Raw genomic sequence first — 23798 nt, 5'->3', positions numbered from 1 at the left:
TATTGTGACCCTATTCCCGCTCTGCTAGTCTGTGTAAATTAGCCCCATTCTTGCCTGCATTTGCCCACAGTTCCTATAGCCCCAAACCCCAGGGATACACTAGTTCCTATAGCCCCAAACCCCAGGGCTGTGTTAGTTCCTATAGCCCCAAACCCCAGGGCTGTGTTAGTTCCTATAGCCCCAAACCCCAGGGCTGTGTTAGTTCCTATAGCCCCAAACCCCAGGGCTGTTCTAGTTCCTATAACCCCAAACCCCAGGGCTGTGTTAGTTCCTATAGCCCCAAACCCCAGGGCTGTGTTAGTTCCTATAGCCCCAAACCCCAGGGCTGTGTTAGTTCCTATAGCCCCAAACCCCAGGGCTGTGTTAGTTCCTATAGCCCCAAACCCCAAGGCTGTGTTAGTTCCTATAACCCCAAACCCCAGGGCTGTACTAGTTCCTATAGCCCCAAACCCCAGGGCTGTACTAGTTCCTATAGCCCCAAACCCCAGGGCTGTGTTAGTTCCTATAGCCCCAAACCCCAGGGCTGTGTTAGTTCCTATAGCCCCAAACCCCAGGGCTGTACTAGTTCCTATAGCCCCAAACCCCAGGGCTGTGTTAGTTCCTATAGCCCCAAACCCCAGGGCTGTGTTAGTTCCTATGGCCCCAAACCCCAGGGCTGTGTTAGTTCCTATAGCCCCAAACCCCAGGGCTGTGCTAGTTCCTATAGCCCCAAACCCCAGGGTTGTACTAGTTCCTATAGCCCCAAACCCCAGGGCTGTGTTAGTTCCTATAGCCCCAAACCCCAGGGCTGTACTAGTTCCTATAGCCCCAAACCCCAGGGCTGTGTTAGTTCCTATAACCCCAAACCCCAGGGCTGTGTTAGTTCCTATAGCCCCAAACCCCAGGGCTGTGTTAGTTCCTATAGCCCCAAACCCCAGGGCTGTGTTAGTTCCTATAGCCCCAAACCCCAGGGCTGTGTTAGTTCCTATAGCCCCAACCCCCAGGGCTGTACTAGTTCCTATAGCCCCAAACCCCAGGGCTGTGTTAGTTCCTATAGCCCCAAACCCCAGGGCTGTGTTAGTTCCTATAGCCCCAAACCCCAGGGCTGTGTTAGTTCCTATAGCCCCAAACCCCAGGGCTGTGTTAGTTCCTATAGCCCCAAACCCCAGGGCTGTGTTAGTTCCTATAGTCCCAAACCCCAGGGCTGTGTTAGTTCCTATAGCCCCAAACCCCAGGGCTGTACTAGTTCCTATAGCCCCAAACCCCAGGGCTGTGTTAGTTCCTATAACCCCAAACCCCAGGGCTGTGTTAGTTCCTATAGCCCCAAACCCCAGGGTTGTACTAGTTCCTATAGCCCCAAACCCCAGGGCTGTGTTAGTTCCTATAGCCCCAAACCCCAGGGCTGTACTAGTTCCTATAGCCCCAAACCCCAGGGCTGTGTTAGTTCCTATAACCCCAAACCCCAGGGCTGTGTTAGTTCCTATAGCCCCAAACCCTAGGGCTGTGTTAGTTCCTATAGCCCCAAACCCCAGGGCTGTGTTAGTTCCTATAGCCCCAAACCCCAGGGCTGTGTTAGTTCCTATAGCCCCAAACCCCAGGGCTGTTCTAGTTCCTATAGCCCCAAACCCCAGGGCTGTGTTAGTTCCTATAGCCCCAAACCCCAGGGCTGTGTTAGTTCCTATAGCCCCAAACCCCAGGGCTGTGTTAGTTCCTATAGCCCCAAACCCCAGGGCTGTGTTAGTTCCTATAGCCCCAAACCCCAGGGCTGTGTTAGTTCCTATAGCCCCAAACCCCAGGGCTGTGTTAGTTCCTATGGTCCCAAACCCCAGGGCTGTGTTAGTTCCTATAGCCCCAAACTCCAGGGCTGTGCTAGTTCCTATAGCCCCAAACCCCAGGGTTGTACTAGTTCCTATAGCCCCAAACCCCAGGGCTGTGTTAGTTCCTATAGCCCCAAACCCCAGGGCTGTGTTAGTTCCTATAGCCCCAAACCCCAGGGCTGTGTTAGTTCCTATAGCCCTAAACCCCAGGGTTGTACTAGTTCCTATAGCCCCAAACCCCAGGGCTGTGTTAGTTCCTATAGCCCCAAACCCCAGGGCTGTGTTAGTTCCTATAGCCCCAAACCCCAGGGCTGTGTTAGTTCCTATAGTCCCAAACCCCAGGGCTGTGTTAGTTCCTATAGCCCCAAACCCCAGGGCTGTACTAGTTCCTATAGCCCCAAACCCCAGGGCTGTGTTAGTTCCTATAACCCCAAACCCCAGGGCTGTGTTAGTTCCTATAGCCCCAAACCCCAGGGTTGTACTAGTTCCTATAGCCCCAAACCCCAGGGCTGTGTTAGTTCCTATAGCCCCAAACCCCAGGGCTGTACTAGTTCCTATAGCCCCAAACCCCAGGGCTGTGTTAGTTCCTATAACCCCAAACCCCAGGGCTGTGTTAGTTCCTATAGCCCCAAACCCCAGGGCTGTGTTAGTTCCTATAGCCCCAAACCCCAGGGCTGTGTTAGTTCCTATAGCCCCAAACCCCAGGGCTGTGTTAGTTCCTATAGCCCCAAACCCCAGGGCTGTTCTAGTTCCTATAGCCCCAAACCCCAGGGCTGTGTTAGTTCCTATAGCCCCAAACCCCAGGGCTGTGTTAGTTCCTATAGCCCCAAACCCCAGGGCTGTGTTAGTTCCTATAGCCCCAAACCCCAGGGCTGTGTTAGTTCCTATAGCCCCAAACCCCAGGGCTGTGTTAGTTCCTATAGCCCCAAACCCCAGGGCTGTGTTAGTTCCTATGGCCCCAAACCCCAGGGCTGTGTTAGTTCCTATAGCCCCAAACCCCAGGGCTGTGCTAGTTCCTATAGCCCCAAACCCCAGGGTTGTACTAGTTCCTATAGCCCCAAACCCCAGGGCTGTGTTAGTTCCTATAGCCCCAAACCCCAGGGCTGTGTTAGTTCCTATAGCCCCAAACCCCAGGGCTGTGTTAGTTCCTATAGCCCCAAACCCCAGGGTTGTACTAGTTCCTATAGCCCCAAACCCCAGGGCTGTGTTAGTTCCTATAGCCCCAACCCCCAGGGCTGTGTTAGTTCCTATAGCCCCAAACCCCAGGGCTACACTAGTTCCTAAAGCCCCAAACCCCAGGGCTGTGTTAGTTCCTATAGTCCCAAACCCCAGGGCTGTGTTAGTTCCTATAGCCCCAAACCCCAGGGCTGTGTTAGTTCCTATAGCCCCAAACCCCAGGGCTGTGTTAGTTCCTATAGCCCCAAACCCCAGGGCTGTGTTAGTTCCTATAGCCCCAAACCCCAGGGCTGTTCTAGTTCCTATAACCCCAAACCCCAGGGCTGTGTTAGTTCCTATAGCCCCAAACCCCAGGGCTGTGTTAGTTCCTATAGCCCCAAACCCCAGGGCTGTGTTAGTTCCTATAGCCCCAAACCCCAGGGCTGTGTTAGTTCCTATAGCCCCAAACCCCAAGGCTGTGTTAGTTCCTATAACCCCAAACCCCAGGGCTGTACTAGTTCCTATAGCCCCAAACCCCAGGGCTGTACTAGTTCCTATAGCCCCAAACCCCAGGGCTGTGTTAGTTCCTATAGCCCCAAACCCCAGGGCTGTGTTAGTTCCTATAGCCCCAAACCCCAGGGCTGTACTAGTTCCTATAGCCCCAAACCCCAGGGCTGTGTTAGTTCCTATAGCCCCAAACCCCAGGGCTGTGTTAGTTCCTATGGCCCCAAACCCCAGGGCTGTGTTAGTTCCTATAGCCCCAAACCCCAGGGCTGTGCTAGTTCCTATAGCCCCAAACCCCAGGGTTGTACTAGTTCCTATAGCCCCAAACCCCAGGGCTGTGTTAGTTCCTATAGCCCCAAACCCCAGGGCTGTACTAGTTCCTATAGCCCCAAACCCCAGGGCTGTGTTAGTTCCTATAACCCCAAACCCCAGGGCTGTGTTAGTTCCTATAGCCCCAAACCCCAGGGCTGTGTTAGTTCCTATAGCCCCAAACCCCAGGGCTGTGTTAGTTCCTATAGCCCCAAACCCCAGGGCTGTGTTAGTTCCTATAGCCCCAACCCCCAGGGCTGTACTAGTTCCTATAGCCCCAAACCCCAGGGCTGTGTTAGTTCCTATAGCCCCAAACCCCAGGGCTGTGTTAGTTCCTATAGCCCCAAACCCCAGGGCTGTGTTAGTTCCTATAGCCCCAAACCCCAGGGCTGTGTTAGTTCCTATAGCCCCAAACCCCAGGGCTGTGTTAGTTCCTATAGTCCCAAACCCCAGGGCTGTGTTAGTTCCTATAGCCCCAAACCCCAGGGCTGTACTAGTTCCTATAGCCCCAAACCCCAGGGCTGTGTTAGTTCCTATAACCCCAAACCCCAGGGCTGTGTTAGTTCCTATAGCCCCAAACCCCAGGGTTGTACTAGTTCCTATAGCCCCAAACCCCAGGGCTGTGTTAGTTCCTATAGCCCCAAACCCCAGGGCTGTACTAGTTCCTATAGCCCCAAACCCCAGGGCTGTGTTAGTTCCTATAACCCCAAACCCCAGGGCTGTGTTAGTTCCTATAGCCCCAAACCCTAGGGCTGTGTTAGTTCCTATAGCCCCAAACCCCAGGGCTGTGTTAGTTCCTATAGCCCCAAACCCCAGGGCTGTGTTAGTTCCTATAGCCCCAAACCCCAGGGCTGTTCTAGTTCCTATAGCCCCAAACCCCAGGGCTGTGTTAGTTCCTATAGCCCCAAACCCCAGGGCTGTGTTAGTTCCTATAGCCCCAAACCCCAGGGCTGTGTTAGTTCCTATAGCCCCAAACCCCAGGGCTGTGTTAGTTCCTATAGCCCCAAACCCCAGGGCTGTGTTAGTTCCTATAGCCCCAAACCCCAGGGCTGTGTTAGTTCCTATGGTCCCAAACCCCAGGGCTGTGTTAGTTCCTATAGCCCCAAACTCCAGGGCTGTGCTAGTTCCTATAGCCCCAAACCCCAGGGTTGTACTAGTTCCTATAGCCCCAAACCCCAGGGCTGTGTTAGTTCCTATAGCCCCAAACCCCAGGGCTGTGTTAGTTCCTATAGCCCCAAACCCCAGGGCTGTGTTAGTTCCTATAGCCCTAAACCCCAGGGTTGTACTAGTTCCTATAGCCCCAAACCCCAGGGCTGTGTTAGTTCCTATAGCCCCAAACCCCAGGGCTGTGTTAGTTCCTATAGCCCCAAACCCCAGGGCTGTGTTAGTTCCTATAGTCCCAAACCCCAGGGCTGTGTTAGTTCCTATAGCCCCAAACCCCAGGGCTGTACTAGTTCCTATAGCCCCAAACCCCAGGGCTGTGTTAGTTCCTATAACCCCAAACCCCAGGGCTGTGTTAGTTCCTATAGCCCCAAACCCCAGGGTTGTACTAGTTCCTATAGCCCCAAACCCCAGGGCTGTGTTAGTTCCTATAGCCCCAAACCCCAGGGCTGTACTAGTTCCTATAGCCCCAAACCCCAGGGCTGTGTTAGTTCCTATAACCCCAAACCCCAGGGCTGTGTTAGTTCCTATAGCCCCAAACCCCAGGGCTGTGTTAGTTCCTATAGCCCCAAACCCCAGGGCTGTGTTAGTTCCTATAGCCCCAAACCCCAGGGCTGTGTTAGTTCCTATAGCCCCAAACCCCAGGGCTGTTCTAGTTCCTATAGCCCCAAACCCCAGGGCTGTGTTAGTTCCTATAGCCCCAAACCCCAGGGCTGTGTTAGTTCCTATAGCCCCAAACCCCAGGGCTGTGTTAGTTCCTATAGCCCCAAACCCCAGGGCTGTGTTAGTTCCTATAGCCCCAAACCCCAGGGCTGTGTTAGTTCCTATAGCCCCAAACCCCAGGGCTGTGTTAGTTCCTATGGCCCCAAACCCCAGGGCTGTGTTAGTTCCTATAGCCCCAAACCCCAGGGCTGTGCTAGTTCCTATAGCCCCAAACCCCAGGGTTGTACTAGTTCCTATAGCCCCAAACCCCAGGGCTGTGTTAGTTCCTATAGCCCCAAACCCCAGGGCTGTGTTAGTTCCTATAGCCCCAAACCCCAGGGCTGTGTTAGTTCCTATAGCCCCAAACCCCAGGGTTGTACTAGTTCCTATAGCCCCAAACCCCAGGGCTGTGTTAGTTCCTATAGCCCCAACCCCCAGGGCTGTGTTAGTTCCTATAGCCCCAAACCCCAGGGCTACACTAGTTCCTAAAGCCCCAAACCCCAGGGCTGTGTTAGTTCCTATAGTCCCAAACCCCAGGGCTGTGTTAGTTCCTATAGCCCCAAACCCCAGGGCTGTGTTAGTTCCTATAGCCCCAAACCCCAGGGCTGTGTTAGTTCCTATAGCCCCAAACCCCAGGGCTGTGTTAGTTCCTATAGCCCCAAACCCCAGGGCTGTGTTAGTTCCTATAGCCCCAAACCCCAGGGCTGTGTTAGTTCCTATAGCCCCAAACCCCAGGGCTGTGTTAGTTCCTATAGCCCCAAACCCCAGGGTTGTACTAGTTCGTATAGCCCCAAACCCCAGGGCTGTGTTAGTTCCTATAGCCCCAAACCCCAGGGCTGTACTAGTTCCTATAGCCCCAAACCCCAGGGCTGTGTTAGTTCCTATAACCCCAAACCCCAGGGCTGTGTTAGTTCCTATAGCCCCAAACCCCAGGGCTGTGTTAGTTCCTATAGCCCCAAACCCCAGGGCTGTGTTAGTTCCTATAGCCCCAAACCCCAGGGCTGTGTTAGTTCCTATAGCCCCAAACCCCAGGGCTGTTCTAGTTCCTATAGCCCCAAACCCCAGGGCTGTGTTAGTTCCTATAGCCCCAAACCCCAGGGCTGTGTTAGTTCCTATAGCCCCAAACCCCAGGGCTGTGTTAGTTCCTATAGCCCCAAACCCCAGGGCTGTGTTAGTTCCTATAGCCCCAAACCCCAGGGCTGTGTTAGTTCCTATAACCCCAAACCCCAGGGCTGTGTTAGTTCCTATGGCCCCAAACCCCAGGGCTGTGTTAGTTCCTATAGCCCCAAACCCCAGGGCTGTGCTAGTTCCTATAGCCCCAAACCCCAGGGTTGTACTAGTTCCTATAGCCCCAAACCCCAGGGCTGTGTTAGTTCCTATAGCCCCAAACCCCAGGGCTGTGTTAGTTCCTATAGCCCCAAACCCCAGGGCTGTGTTAGTTCCTATAGCCCCAAACCCCAGGGCTGTGTTAGTTCCTATAGCCCCAAACCCCAGGGCTGTGTTAGTTCCTATAGCCCCAAACCCCAGGGCTGTGTTAGTTCCTATAGCCCCAAACCCCAGGGTTGTACTAGTTCCTATAGCCCCAAACCCCAGGGCTGTGTTAGTTCCTATAGCCCCAACCCCCAGGGCTGTGTTAGTTCCTATAGCCCCAAACCCCAGGGCTACACTAGTTCCTAAAGCCCCAAACCCCAGGGCTGTGTTAGTTCCTATAGTCCCAAACCCCAGGGCTGTGTTAGTTCCTATAGCCCCAAACCCCAGGGCTGTGTTAGTTCCTATAGCCCCAAACCCCAGGGCTGTGTTAGTTCCTATAGCCCCAAACCCCAGGTCTGTGTTAGTTCCTATAGCCCCAAACCCCAGGGCTGTGTTAGTTCCTATAGCCCCAAACCCCAGGGCTGTGTTAGTTCCTATAGCCCCAAACCCCAGGGTTGTACTAGTTCCTATAGCCCCAAACCCCAGGGCTGTTCTAGTTCCTATAGCCCCAAACCCCAGGGCTGTACTAGTTCCTATAGCCCCAAACCCCAGGGCTGTACTAGTTCCTATAGCCCCAACCCCCAGGGCTGTGTTAGTTCCTATAACCCCAAACCCCAGGGCTGTGTTAGTTCCTATAGCCCCAAACCCCAGGGCTACACTAGTTCCTATAGCCCCAAACCCCAGGGCTGTGTTAGTTCCTATAGCCCCAAACCCCAGGGCTGTACTAGTTCCTATAGCCCCAACCCCCAGGGCTGTACTAGTTCCTATAGCCCCAAACCCCAGGGCTGTACTAGTTCCTATAGCCCCAACCCCCAGGGCTGTGTTAGTTCCTATAGCCCCAAACCCCAGGGCTGTGTTATATAGCTTTGTGTATAATGTCTATGTTCATTGACCTCTGCTTCCCTCCTCCTCCTCCACAGTGCGGAGCCACCATTGTGATCCTGTGTATCGGAGAGACTCACAACCTGATCAACTATGTGTCGTTTATTAACTTCCTGTCCTATGGAGTGACCATCGCTGGCCTGCTGTACTATCGCTGGAAGAGACCCAACCTGCTACGACCCATCAAGGTACAGCAGGCCTATATCTGCTGCTACTATATCTGCTACTATATCTGCTGCTATATCTACTGCTACTATATCTACTGCTACTATATCTACTGCTATATCTAGTGCTACTATATCTACTGCTACTATATCTGGTGCTACTATATCTACTGCTATATCTAGTGCTACTATATCTACTGCTACTATATCTACTGCTACTATATCTACTGCTACTATATATGCTATTATATCTACTGCTACTATATCTACTGCTACTATATCTACTGCTACTATATCTACTGCTACTATATCTGATGCTACTATATCTACTGCTACTATATCTGCTACTATATCTGCTACTATATCTGCTACTATATCTGCTGCTACTATATCTACTGCTACTATATCTACTGCTACTATATCTGCTACTATATCTGCTGCTACTATATCTACTGCTACTATATCTACTATATCTACTGCTACTATATCTACTGCTACTATATCTACTGCTACTATATCTACTGCTACTATATCTGCTACTATATCTGCTGCTACTATATCTACTGCTACTATATCTACTATATCTACTGCTACTATATCTGATGCTACTATATCTACTGCTACTATATCTGATGCTACTATATCTACTGCTACTATATCTGCTACTAAATCTGCTGCTATTATATCTACTGCTACTATATCTACTGCTACTATATCTGATGCTACTATATCTGCTACTATATCTGGTGCTACTATATCTGGTGCTACTATATCTGGTGCTACTATATCTACTGCTACTATATCTGCTGCTACTATATCTACTGATACTATATCTACTGCTACTATATCTACTGCTACTATATCTGCTACTATATCTGCTGCTACTATATCTGCTACTATATCTGGTGCTACTATATCTACTGCTACTATATCTACTGCTATATCTAGTGCTACTATATCTGCTACTATATCTGCTGCTACTATATCTGCTACTATATCTGATGCTACTATATCTACTGCTACTATATCTGCTGCTATATCTACTACTGCTATATCTACTGCTACTATATCTGGTGCTATATCTACTGCTACTATATCTGCTACTATATCTGCTACTATATCTACTGCTGCTATATCTACTGCTACTATATCTGCTGCTACTATATCTGCTACTATATCTACTGCTACTATATCTACTGCTACTATATCTACTGCTACTATATCTACTGCTACTATATCTGCTACTATATCTACTGCTACTATATCTGGTGCTATATCTACTGCTACTATATCTGCTACTATATCTGCTGCTATATCTACTGCTGCTATATCTACTGCTACTATATCTGGTGCTATATCTACTGCTACTATATCTGCTACTATATCTGGTGCTACTATATCTGCTGCTACTATATCTGGTGCTACTATATCTGCTGCTACTATATCTGCTATTATATCTACTGCTACTATATCTGGTGCTACTATATCTACTGCTACTATATCTGCTGCTACTATATCTACTGCTACTATATCTACTGCTACTATATCTGCTACTATATCTGGTGCTACTATATCTACTGCTACTATATCTACTGCTACTATATCTGCTGCTACTATATCTGCTGCTACTATATCTACTGCTACTATATATGGTGCTACTATATCTGCTGCTACTATATCTGCTGCTACTATATCTGGTGCTACTATATCTACTGCTACTATATCTACTGCTACTATATCTGGTGCTACTATATCTACTGCTACTATATCTACTGCTACTATATCTGCTGCTACTATATCTGGTGCTACTATATCTACTGCTACTATATCTACTGCTACTATATCTACTGCTACTATATCTGCTGCTACTATATCTGGTGCTACTATATCTACTGCTACTATATCTACTGCTACTATATCTGCTGCTATATCTGCTGCTACTATATCTACTGCTACTATATCTACTGCTACTATATCTGGTGCTACTATATCTGCTACTATATCTGCTACTATATCTGCTGCTACTATATCTACTGCTACTATATCTACTGCTACTATATCTACTGCTACTATATCTGGTGCTACTATATCTACTGCTACTATATCTACTGCTACTATATCTACTGCTACTATATCTACTGCTACTATATCTGGTGCTACTATATCTACTGCTACTATATCTACTGCTACTATATCTGCTGCTACTATATCTGGTGCTACTATATCTACTGCTACTATATCTGCTGATACTATATCTACTACTATATCTACTGCTACTATATCTGCTGCTATATCTGCTGCTACTATATCTACTGCTACTATATCTACTGCTACTATATCTGGTTCTACTATATCTGCTACTATATCTGCTACTATATCTGCTGCTACTATATCTACTGCTACTATATCTACTGCTACTATATCTACTGCTACTATATCTGGTGCTACTATATCTACTGCTACTATATCTACTGCTACTATATCTACTGCTACTATATCTGCTACTATATCTGCTGCTACTATATCTACTGCTACTATATCTACTATATCTACTGCTACTATATCTGATGCTACTATATCTACTGCTACTATATCTGATGCTACTATATCTACTGCTACTATATCTGCTACTATATCTGCTGCTATTATATCTACTGCTACTATATCTACTGCTACTATATCTGATGCTACTATATCTGCTACTATATCTGGTGCTACTATATCTGGTGCTACTATATCTGGTGCTACTATATCTACTGCTACTATATCTGCTGCTACTATATCTACTGATACTATATCTACTGCTACTATATCTACTGCTACTATATCTGCTACTATATCTGCTGCTACTATATCTGCTACTATATCTGGTGCTACTATATCTACTGCTACTATATCTACTGCTATATCTAGTGCTACTATATCTGCTACTATATCTGCTGCTACTATATCTGCTACTATATCTGATGCTACTATATCTACTGCTACTATATCTGCTGCTATATCTACTACTGCTATATCTACTGCTACTATATCTGGTGCTATATCTACTGCTACTATATCTGCTACTATATCTGCTACTATATCTACTGCTGCTATATCTACTGCTACTATATCTGCTGCTACTATATCTGCTACTATATCTACTGCTACTATATCTACTGCTACTATATCTACTGCTACTATATCTACTGCTACTATATCTGCTACTATATCTACTGCTACTATATCTGGTGCTATATCTACTGCTACTATATCTGCTACTATATCTGCTGCTATATCTACTGCTGCTATATCTACTGCTACTATATCTGGTGCTATATCTACTGCTACTATATCTGCTACTATATCTGGTGCTACTATATCTGCTGCTACTATATCTGGTGCTACTATATCTGCTGCTACTATATCTGCTATTATATCTACTGCTACTATATCTGGTGCTACTATATCTACTGCTACTATATCTGCTGCTACTATATCTACTGCTACTATATCTACTGCTACTATATCTGCTACTATATCTGGTGCTACTATATCTACTGCTACTATATCTACTGCTACTATATCTGCTGCTACTATATCTGCTGCTACTATATCTACTGCTACTATATATGGTGCTACTATATCTGCTGCTACTATATCTGCTGCTACTATATCTGGTGCTACTATATCTACTGCTACTATATCTACTGCTACTATATCTGGTGCTACTATATCTACTGCTACTATATCTACTGCTACTATATCTGCTGCTACTATATCTGGTGCTACTATATCTACTGCTACTATATCTACTGCTACTATATCTACTGCTACTATATCTGCTGCTACTATATCTGGTGCTACTATATCTACTGCTACTATATCTACTGCTACTATATCTGCTGCTATATCTGCTGCTACTATATCTACTGCTACTATATCTACTGCTACTATATCTGGTGCTACTATATCTGCTACTATATCTGCTACTATATCTGCTGCTACTATATCTACTGCTACTATATCTACTGCTACTATATCTACTGCTACTATATCTGGTGCTACTATATCTACTGCTACTATATCTACTGCTACTATATCTACTGCTACTATATCTAGTGCTACTATATCTACTGCTACTATATCTACTGCTACTATATCTGCTGCTACTATATCTGGTGCTACTATATCTACTGCTACTATATCTGCTGATACTATATCTACTACTATATCTACTGCTACTATATCTGCTGCTATATCTGCTGCTACTATATCTACTGCTACTATATCTACTGCTACTATATCTGGTTCTACTATATCTGCTACTATATCTGCTACTATATCTGCTGCTACTATATCTACTGCTACTATATCTACTGCTACTATATCTGGTGCTACTATATCTACTGCTACTATATCTACTGCTACTATATCTACTGCTACTATATCTACTGCTACTATATCTGGTGCTACTATATCTACTGCTACTATATCTACTGCTACTATATCTGCTGCTACTATATCTGCTGCTACTATATCTACTGCTACTATATCTACTGCTACTATATCTACTGCTACTATATCTGCTACTATATCTACTGCTACTATATCTACTGCTATTATATCTACTGCTACTATATCTACTGCTACTATATCTGGTGCTACTATATCTGGTGCTACTATATCTGCTACTATATCTACTGCTACTATATCTGCTGCTACTATATCTACTGCTACTATATCTGCTACTATATCTACTGCTACTATATCTGCTGCTACTATATCTACTGCTACTATATCTGCTACTATATCTACTGCTACTATATCTACTGCTATTATATCTACTGCTACTATATCTACAGCTACTATATCTGGTGCTGCTATATCTACTGCTACTATATCTACTGCTACTATATCTACTGCTACTATATCTGCTACTATATCTACTGCTACTATATCTGCTGCTACTATATCTGCTACTATATCTACTGCTACTATATCTGCTACTATATCTACTGCTACTATATCTACTGCTACTATATCTGCTACTATATCTACTGCTACTATATCTGCTGCTACTATATCTGCTACTATATCTACTGCTACTATATCTGCTACTATATCTACTGCTACTATATCTACTGCTACTATATCTGCTACTATATCTACTGCTACTATATCTGGTGCTACTATATCTGGTGCTACTATATCTACTGCTACTATATCTACTATATCTACTGCTACTATATCTACTGCTACTATATCTACTGCTACTATATCTACTGCTACTATATCTACTGCTACTATATCTACTATATCTACTGCTACTATATCTACTGCTACTATATCTACTGCTACTATATCTACTGCTACTATATCTGGTGCTACTATATCTGGTGCTACTATATCTACTGCTACTATATCTACTGCTACTATATCTGGTGCTACTATATCTGGTGCTACTATATCTACTGCTACTATATCTACTGCTACTATATCTGGTGCTACTATAGCTACTATATCTGGTGCTACTATATCTGGTGCTACTATATCTACTGCTACTATATCTACTGCTACTATATCTACTGCTACTATATCTGGTGCTACTATATCTGGTGCTACTATATCTACTGCTACTATATCTACTGCTACTATATCTGGTGCTACTATATCTGGTGCTACTATATCTACTGCTACTATATCTACTGCTACTATATCTACTGCTACTATATCTGGTGCTACTATATCTGGTGCTACTATATCTACTGCTACTATATCTACTGCTACTATATCTGGTGCTACTATATCTGGTGCTACTATATCTACTGCTACTATATCTACTGCTACTATATCTACTGCTACTATATCTGGTGCTACTATATCTGGTGCTACTATATCTACTGCTACTATATCTACTGCTACTATATCTGGTGCTACTATATCTGCTGCTACTATATCTGCTGCTACTATATCTGGTGCTACTATATCTACTATATCTACTGCTACTATATCTGATGCTACTATATCTGCTACTATATCTGCTGCTACTATATCTGCTGCTACTATATCTGGTGGTAGTATATCTACTATATCTGGGAACTATTTACTTGTGCACACCTTAACCAGGAAATGAACTGTAAGTCTATTACTGATGGGAAACCAGGAAATGAACTGTCAGTCTATTACTGATGGGAAACCAGGAAATGAACTGTCAGTCTATTACTGATGGGAAACCAGGAAATGAACTGTCATTCTATTACTGAATGGAAACCAGGAAATGAACTGTCAGTCTATTACTGATGGGAAACCAGGAAATGAACTGTCAGTCTATTACTGATGGGAAACCAGGAAATGAACTGTCAGTCTATTACTGATGGGAAACCAGGAAATGAACTGTCATTCTATTACTGATGGGAAACCAGGAAATGAACTGTCAGTCTATTACTTCCTTCCTTCCTCTCCCTCCTCCCCCTCCCCCATCCTTCCCATCTTCCCTCTCCTCTCCCTCCTCCCCCTCCCCCATCCTTCCCATCCTCCCTCTTCTCTCCCCCCTCCCTCTATCCTCTACTCATTCCCCTTCTCTACTCTCCCTCCTCCCCCTCTCCCTTCAGGTGAGTGTGTTGGTCCCTATCAGTTACCTGGTGTTCTGGGCGGTGCTGCTGGGGTTCAGCCTGTACTCGGAGCCCGTGGTGTGTGGCATGGGGATCGTCATCATGCTCACCGGGGTACCCGTCTACTTCGTCGGAGTCCACTGGAAGAACAAGCCCAGATGTGTCTACAGGGTCGTGGGTGAGTGACTCCTACACTCCTTGTATTGCAAGTCCATGTAGGTCATTCACCAGACGCTCTTAGTCAGAGCAACTTACAGTCAACTAAGTTAGGTATGCTGTCGTCTCTGAATCGACACTGATAAGGCAGAATGACATGCTGTCGTCTCTGAATCAACACTGATAAGGCAGAATGACATGCTGCCGTCTCTGTATCGACACTGATAAGGCAGAATGACATGCTGCCGTTTCCATATCGACACTGATAAGGCAGAATGACATGCTGTCGTCTCTGTATCGACACTGATAAGGCAGAATGACATGCTGCCGTCTCTGCATCGACACTGATAAGGCAGAATGACATGCTGCCGTCTCTGTATCGACACTGATAAGGCAGCAGAATGACATGCTGCCGTCTCCGTATCGACACTGATAAGGCAGCAGAATGACATGCTGCCGTCTCCGTATCGACACTGATAAGGCAGAATGACATGCTGCCGTCTCTGTATCGACACTGATAAGGCAGAATGACATGCTGTCGTCTCTGTATCGACACTGATAAGGCAGAATGACATGCTGTCGTCTCTGTATCGACACTGATAAGGCAGCAGAATGACATGCTGTCGTCTCTGTATCGACACTGATAAGGCAGAATGACATGCTGTCGTCTCTGTATCGACACTGATAAGGCAGAATGACATGCTGCCGTCTCTGTATCAACACTGATAAGGCAGCAGAATGACATGCTGCCGTCTCCGTATCGACACTGATAAGGCAGAATGACATGCTGTCGTCTCTGTATCGACACTGATAAGGCAGAATGACATGCTGTCGTCTCTGTATCGACACTGATAAGGCAGAATGACATGCTGTCGTCTCTGTATCGACACTGATAAGGCAGAATGACATGCTGTCGTCTCTGAATCGACACTGATAAGGCAGAATGACATGCCGTCGTCTCTGTATCGACACTGATAAGGCAGAATGACATGCTGCTGTCTCTGCATCGACACTGATAAGGCAGCAGAATGACATGCTGTCGTCTCTGTATCGACACTGATAAGGCAGAATGACATGCTGCCGTCTCTGCATCGACACTGATAAGGCAGAATGACATGCTGCCGTCTCCGTATCGACACTGATAAGGCAGAATGACATGCTGCCGTCTGCAGGCTATGTGTCTTACAACAGAATTACATTTTTGTCATGCAGTTGTCATCTACCACTAGAGGGCAGTACACGCCTGCTTTTCCAGAGTCACCCAAACACTCTCATGTTGAGTCAAGTGTTGAAGTCAGGGACTTTACTGTATATGTCTCTGACCCCCTGCCTGTCTGTTCCAGAGTGTGTGACCTACGTGGGTCAGAAGCTGTGTTTCGTGGTGTTCCCCCAAGAAGACCTGTCAGAGATCACCCCCCTCACAGCCTCAGATAAACACATCGACTGAACGAGCTCCTCCTCACAGCCTCGGATAAACACAACAACTGAACGAGCCCCCCCCCCCCCCCTCACAGCCTCGGATAAACACAATGACTGAACGAGCTCCCCCCTCACAGCCTCGGATAAACACAATGACTGAACGAGCGAACGAGCCCCCCCCCCTCACAGCCTCGGATAAACACAATGACTGAACGAGCGAACGAGCCCCCCCCCTCACAGCCTCGGATAAACACATCGACTGAACGAGTTCCTCCTCACAGCCTCGGATAAACACATTGACTGAACGAGCCCCCCCCTCACAGCCTCGGATAAACACAATGACTGAACGAGCCCCCCCTCACAGCCTCGGATAAACACATCGACTGAACGAGCCCCCCCCCTCACAGCCTCGGATAAACACAATGACTGAACGAGCCCCCCCATCACAGCCTCGGATAAACACAACGATTGAATGAGCCCCCCCTCACAGCCTCGGATAAACACAATGACTGAACGAGCCCCCCCTCACAGCCTCGGATAAACACAATGACTGAACGAGCGAACGAGCCCCCCCCCTCACAGCCTCGAATAAACACAATGACTGAACGAGCGAACGAGCCCCCCCCCTCACAGCCTCGGATAAACACATCGACTGAATGAGCCCCCCCTCACAGCCTCGGATAAACACAACGATTGAACGAGCCCCCCCCTCACAGCCTCGGATAAACACAACGATTGAATGAGCCCCCCCTCACAGCCTCGGCTAAACACATCGACTGAACGAGCCCCCCCTCCTCACAGCCTCGGATAAACACAACAACTGAAGGAACCCCCCCCCCCCCCCCCCTCCCCCTCACAGCCTCGGATAAACACAACAACTGAACGAGCCCCCCCCCTCACAGCCTCGGATAAACACAATGACTGAACGACCCCCCCCTCACAGCCTCGGATAAACACAACGACTGAACACCTCTCTCCCTCGGTCCATCTAACAGGGGCTGAGCTGCCAGAACGCCCTGATCCGCCCGCCTACCAGGGACTTGTTAAACCTCTTTCTGTCCGTTGCCTTCTCCTCCCTGAATGCATCCCAAATGGCACCCTATTCCCTTTTTAGTGCACTACTTTTGACCAAAGCACCATGGGCCCGGGTGTAAAGTAGTGCACTACATAAGGAATAGAGTACTATTTGGGCCACACAGGCTCTCTCCTTAACAGTAAAGAGAGAGTTTCCATCCTGGTACTTCTGAGAAGCTGCCTCAGGCTCTTCCATCCTGGTACTTCTGAGAGGCTGCCTCAGGCTCTTCCATCCGGGTACTTCTGAGAGGCTGCCTCAGGCTCTTCCATCCGGGTACTTCTGAGAGGCTGCCTCAGGCTGTGTTTAGTGGGAGGGGCATCAGGATCAGTAAAGGTTGTATTGGTGGATACCCCGCCCCTTCTCTTCACTAGACAACCAATGCCAAGACACCGTACTCAAGGAACTTTTGTTTTCTGAGATATTTTTTTTTTTTTTTTTTAGTAGTATTATTTGTTTTTGAAATGAGTCTAAACTTTGTCCATTTTATTGTGCCTTACAAGTGGGATGAATTGTAATGTTTTTAATGTTTTGTTTCTTTGATGCGGCCTATTGATTTTGTGGTGATATTAAGTTTAAACTGTGTACTACTCCCTGAGGTACAGTAGTAGTATTTGCAGCGGTTTTCCTTTGGCTGCACTTCCCACTACTTCCTATGACTTCCTGTTTTCTCTGTAGTGACTTCTAGAGTTTGGAGTTCATGGGATACGGTCTGACCTGAGATACGGTCTGACCTGAGATACGGTCTGACCTGTAGTAACTTCTAGAGTTTGGTGTTAATGGGGTACGGTCTGACCTGAGATACGGTCTGACCTGTAGTAACTTCTAGAGTTTGGTGTTAATGAGATACGGTCTGACCTGTAGTAACTTCTAGAGTTTGGTGTTAATGAGATACGGTCTGACCTGTAGTGACTTCTAGAGTTTGGTGTTAATGAGATACGGTCTGACCTGTAGTAACTTCTAGAGTTTGGTGGTGATGAGATACGGTCTGACCTGAGATACAGTCTGACCTGTAGTAACTTCTAGAGTTTGGTGTTAATGAGATACGGTCTGACCTGTAGTAACCTCTAGAGTTTGGTGGTGATGAGATACGGTCTGACCTGTAGTAACCTCTAGAGTTTGGTGGTGATGAGATACGGTCTGACCTGTAGTAACCTCTAGAGTTTGGTGGTGATGAGATACGGTCTGACCTGTAGTAACCTCTAGAGTTTGGTGGTGATGAGATACGGTCTGACCTGAGATACGGTCTGACCTGTAGTAACTTCTAGAGTTTGGTGTTAATGAGATACGGTCTGACCTGTAGTGACTTCTAGAGTTTGGTGGTGATGAGATACGGTCTGACCTGTAGTAACTTCTAGAGTTTGGTGGTGATGAGATACGGTCTGACCTGAGATACGGTCTGACCTGTAGTAACTTCTAGAGTTTGGTGTTAATGAGATACGGTCTGACCTGTAGTAACCTCTAGAGTTTGGTGTTAATGAGATACGGTCTGACCTGTAGTAACCTCTAGAGTTTGGTGTTAACGGTTACCCCCTGCATCCCAAATGGCACCCTATTCCCTTGATGGTGCACTACTTGTGTGCACTACGTAGGGAATAGGGTGCCATCGTTGACACCACCATGGTCTCTCTCTATCTCTTCCTAGAAGACGGATGCTTCAGTTAAGCCCTAAGGCATTCAGCAGGTGAAAGGTTCCAAACTAAACCCAGCAGCACTTACTCAACTTGCTTCAATCGACTTGCTTCAATCGACTTGCTTCAATGAGGCAATTTAAGGTGTTAAGTTAACTGCCTTTTTTTAAATACCAGACGCCAAGTACATAGAGTCAAACGTACTTTGACATTGACGCACAAGTTCAAAGTCCACAACTAGTGAAACTCCTGAAAACACAGAGAGGAGATTGAAAACTATTGAGGAGATTGAAAACTATTGATTCTCCTGAAAAGAGAGAGGAGATTGAAAACTATTGAAAAGAGAGAGGAGATTGAAAACTATTGAATCTCCTGAAAAGAGAGAGGAGATTGAAAACTATTGAAAACTCTCTGGAATTTATTTTAGTCTATGCAAACAGTGTTTGGGATTCCAGACTAGAGGAGCCCCTCAAATGGCATCATATTCCCTACGTAGTGCACTACTTTAGACCAGGGTCTATAGGGTAGTAGTGCACTACTTTAGACCAGGATCTATAGGGTAGTAGTGCACTACTTTAGACCAGGGTCTATAGGGTAGTAGTGCACTACTTTAGACCAGGGTCTATAGGGTAGTAGTGCACTACTTTAGACCAGGATCTATAGGGTAGTAGTGCACTACTTTAGACCAGGGTCTATAGGGTAGTAGTGCACTACTTTAGACCAGGGTCTATAGGGTAGTAGTGCACTACTTTAGACCAGGATCTATAGGGTAGTAGTGCACTACTTTAGACCAGGGTCTATAGGGTAGTAGTGCACTACTTTGGACCAGGATCTATAGGGTAGTAGTGCACTACTTTAGACCAGGGTCTATAGGGTAGTAGTGCACTACTTTGGACCAGGGTCTATAGGGTAGTAGTGCACTACTTTGGACCAGGATCTATAGGGTAGTAGTGCACTACTTTGGACCAGGGTCTATAGGGTAGTAGTGCACTACTTTAGACCAGGGTGCATACAGCTCAGCTCAAAAGCAGTGCACTACATAGGGAATAGGGTACCCTTAGGAACGAAGCCTAGGAATGCTCATGTTGTTTATTGCCTTTTTATAGCCTAGATAGTAAGGACTGAGGTTTTGCACTAGAATCTCTCTGCAGGGTTTTTAATGCAGAGGGGTAAGTAACTATGCCACTAATATCAACGGATGCTTCCTGCCCATCTGCCTATAAACAGCACTGCCAATCATTATGAAATGATGAGTCCACAGAGTTAATTCACTGTGTCCCAGACAGTACTTTCAGAATGGGATCCACTTCCTCATCTAATTCACTGTGTCCCAGACAGTACTTTCAGAATGGGATCCACTTCCTCATCTAATTCACTGTGTCTCCTACAGTACTTCCAGAATGGGATCCACTTCCTCATCTAATTCACTGTGTCTCCTACAGTACTTTCAGAATGGATCCACTTCCTCATCTAATTCACTGTGTCTCCTACAGTACTTTCAGAATGGATCCACTTCCTCATCTAATTCACTGTGTCTCCTACAGTACTTCCAGAATGGGATCCACTTCCTCATCTAATTCACTGTGTCTCCTACAGTACTTCCAGAATGGGATCCACTTCTCATCTAATTCACTGTGTCCCCTACAGTACTTTCAGAATGGGATCCACTTCCTCATCTAATTCACTGTGTCCCAGACAGTACTTTCAGAATGGGATCCACTTCCTCATCTAATTCACTGTGTTCCAGACAGTACTTTCAGAATGGGATCCACTTCCTCATCTAATTCACTGTGTTCCAGACAGTACTATCAGAATGGGATCCACTTCCTCATCTAATTCACTGTGTTCCAGACAGTACTGTCAGAATGGATCCACTTCCTCAACTAATTCACTGTGTCCCCTACAGTACTTTCAGAATGGATCCACTTCCTCAACTAATTCACTGTGTCCCAGACAGTACTGTCTGAATGGCTCCACTTCTCATCTGTGGGAATAACTAGCTATACTGTTACAGATGTGACAGGCCATGCATGTGTTTTAAAGGTCTGACACAGAGCCATACTTAGACCCAGGCTAAATATATGGTCTCTGGTTCTACAAATGCTGTCTATTTCTGGTCTCACAGACAGTCACTGTGTGTCCCTAGTCCCTCCTCCTCTACAGACAGTCACTGTGTGTCCCTGGTCCCTCCTCCTCTACAGACAGTCACTGTGTGTCCCTAGTCCCTCCTCCTCTACAGACAGTCACTGTGTGTCCCTAGTCCCTCCTTCAATACAGACAGTCACTGTGTATCCCTAGTCCCTCCTCCTCTACAGACAGTCACTGTGTGTCCCTAGTCCCTCCTTCAATACAGACAGTCACTGTGTGTCCCTAGTCCCCGCCTCCTCTACAGACAGTCACTGTGTGTCCCTAGTCCCCTCCTCCTCTACAGACAGTCACTGTGTGTCCCTAGTCCCTCCTCCTCTACAGACAGTCACTGTGTGTCCCTAGTCCCTCCTTCAATACAGACAGTCACTGTGTGTCCCTAGTCCCTCCTCCTCTACAGACAGTCACTGTGTGTCCCTAGTCCCTCCTCCTGTACAGGCAGTCACTGTGTGTCCCTAGCCCCTCCTCCTCTGTGTATCCCTAGCCCCTCCTCCTCTGTGTGTCCCTAGCCCCTCCTCCTCTGTGTATCCCTAGCCCCTCCTCCTCTGTGTATCCCTAGCCCCTCCTCCTCTACAGACAGTCACTGTGTATCCCTAGCCCCTCCTCCTCTACAGTCACTGTGTATCCCTAGCCCCTCCTCCTCTACAGTCACTGTGTATCCCTAGCCCCTCCTCCTCTGTGTATCCCTAGCCCCTCCTCCTCTGTGTATCCCTAGCCCCTCCTCCTCTGTGTATCCCTAGCCCCTCCTCCTCTGCATACTGTGTAGTTCACCAGGACTTCTCCTGAAAGGTCTGGGTCTGCTGCTTCACACACACTGGGTGTGTTCCAGGTGGTCTGTTTTGCAGTCATGCTGCACATCTCAGAACATTTCAATATGTCATATTTATGAGCTGCCTGAGAAAAACCTCTCCAGGAACGCACCCACACCCTCAATGCTAATACTGTAAAGATGTCTGTGTGTTTTCTGCAGTTTCCTTCCTCAATGCTAATACTGAAAACATGTCTGTGTGTTTTCTACAGTTTCCTTCCTCAATGCTAATACTGTAAACATGTCTGTGTGTTTTCTGCAGATTCCTTCCTAATACTGTAAACATGTCTGTGTGTTTTCTACAGTTTCCTTCCTCAATGCTAATACTGTAAACATGTCTGTGTGTTTTCTGCAGTTTCCTTCCAGCCCTACCACAGTGAGGCACGTTGTTAGCTCAACACAACAATGTAAATATTGTGTAACGTAAAAGTATCAGGGGTTCACGGTAAACATCGCATTCCTCCGACGTATTGTGATGCTAAACATACGTACTGTAACTAGGGTGTATTGTTGGTGTACTTTTCTGTTTTGTAAAATAATATGAAATGTATGATGATAACAATAATAGCTTATTAAATATAATTCTGAGGAACAAAAGTTACAATTTATATTTTCTACATGTTTTGTGTTTGTTTATGTGTGCATAGAGGTACCTCTACTATCATCAGTGGTATCTCTACTATCATCAGTGGTACCTCTACTATCATCAGTGGTACCTCTACTATCATCAGTGGTATCTCTACTATCATCAGTGGTAGGTATCTCTACTATCATCAGTGGTATCTCTACTATCATCAGTGGTATCTCTACTATCATCAGTGGTATCTCTACTATCATCAGTGGTAGGTATCTCTACTATCATCAGTGGTATCTCTACTATCATCAGTGGTATCTCTACTATCATCAGTGGTATCTCTACTATCATCAGTGGTATCTCTACTATCATCAGTGGTACCTCTACTATCATCAGTGGTATCTCTACTATCATCAGTGGTACCTCTACTATCATCAGTGGTATCTCTACTATCATCAGTGGTAGGTACCTCTACTATCACCAGTGTTATCTCTACTATCATCAGTGTTATCTCTACTATCATCAGTGGTACCTCTATTATCAGTGGTACCACTACTATCATCAGTGGTATCTCTACTATCATCAGTGGTATCTCTACTATCATCAGTGGTATCTCTACTATCATCAGTGGTATCTCTACTATCATCAGTGGTACCTCTATTATCAGTGGTACCTCTACTATCATCAGTGGTATCTCTACTATCATCAGTGTTATCTCTACTATCATCAGTGGTATCTCTACTATCATCAGTGGTATCTCTACTATCATCAGTGGTATCTCTACTATCATCAGTGGTACCTCTACTATCATCAGTGGTATCTCTACTATCATCAGTGGTACCTCTACTATCATCAGTGGTACCTCTACTATCATCAGTGGTAGGTATCTCTACTATCATCAGTGGTATCTCTACTATCATCAGTGGTATCTCTACTATCATCAGTGGTACCTCTACTATCATCAGTGGTACCTCTACTATCATCAGTGGTATCTCTACTATCATCAGTGGTATCTATACTATCATCAGTGGTATCTCTACTATCATCAGTGGTACCTCTACTATCATCAGTGGTACCTCTACTATCATCAGTGGTATCTCTACTATCATCAGTGGTAGGTATCTCTACTATCATCAGTGGTATCTCTACTATCATCAGTGGTATCTCTACTATCATCAGTGGTAGGTACCTCTACTATCATCAGTGTTATCTCTACTATTATCAGTGGTACCTCTACTATCATCAGTGGTATCT

At 46.2% G+C, this 23798-nt stretch overlaps 1 protein-coding gene across 1 annotated transcript in view; it reads left to right on the top strand.

Annotated features, from left to right (window-relative positions):
• slc7a10a (solute carrier family 7 member 10a) overlaps positions 1 to 22567 on the top strand; it is a 97440-nt gene extending 74873 nt beyond the window's left edge. Inside the window, exons 9-11 of the mRNA XM_090223377.1 lie at positions 8018 to 8167; positions 14740 to 14917; positions 16239 to 22567. Of these exons, the coding sequence (XP_090079503.1) occupies positions 8018 to 8167; positions 14740 to 14917; positions 16239 to 16342 (432 nt within the window). The 3' untranslated portion in view covers positions 16343 to 22567. The remainder of the gene's footprint in view (positions 1 to 8017; positions 8168 to 14739; positions 14918 to 16238) is intronic.
• The last annotated feature ends 1231 nt before the right edge of the window (positions 22568 to 23798 follow it).

Source organism: Oncorhynchus mykiss, chromosome 26 (genome assembly GCF_057628025.1).
Source record: "Oncorhynchus mykiss isolate SJ-2025 chromosome 26, ASM5762802v1, whole genome shotgun sequence".
Lineage (NCBI taxonomy): Eukaryota > Metazoa > Chordata > Actinopteri > Salmoniformes > Salmonidae > Oncorhynchus > Oncorhynchus mykiss.
The sequence above is the reverse complement of the archived record's forward strand: the minus strand, read 5'-3'. Positions and strand labels throughout refer to the sequence as shown.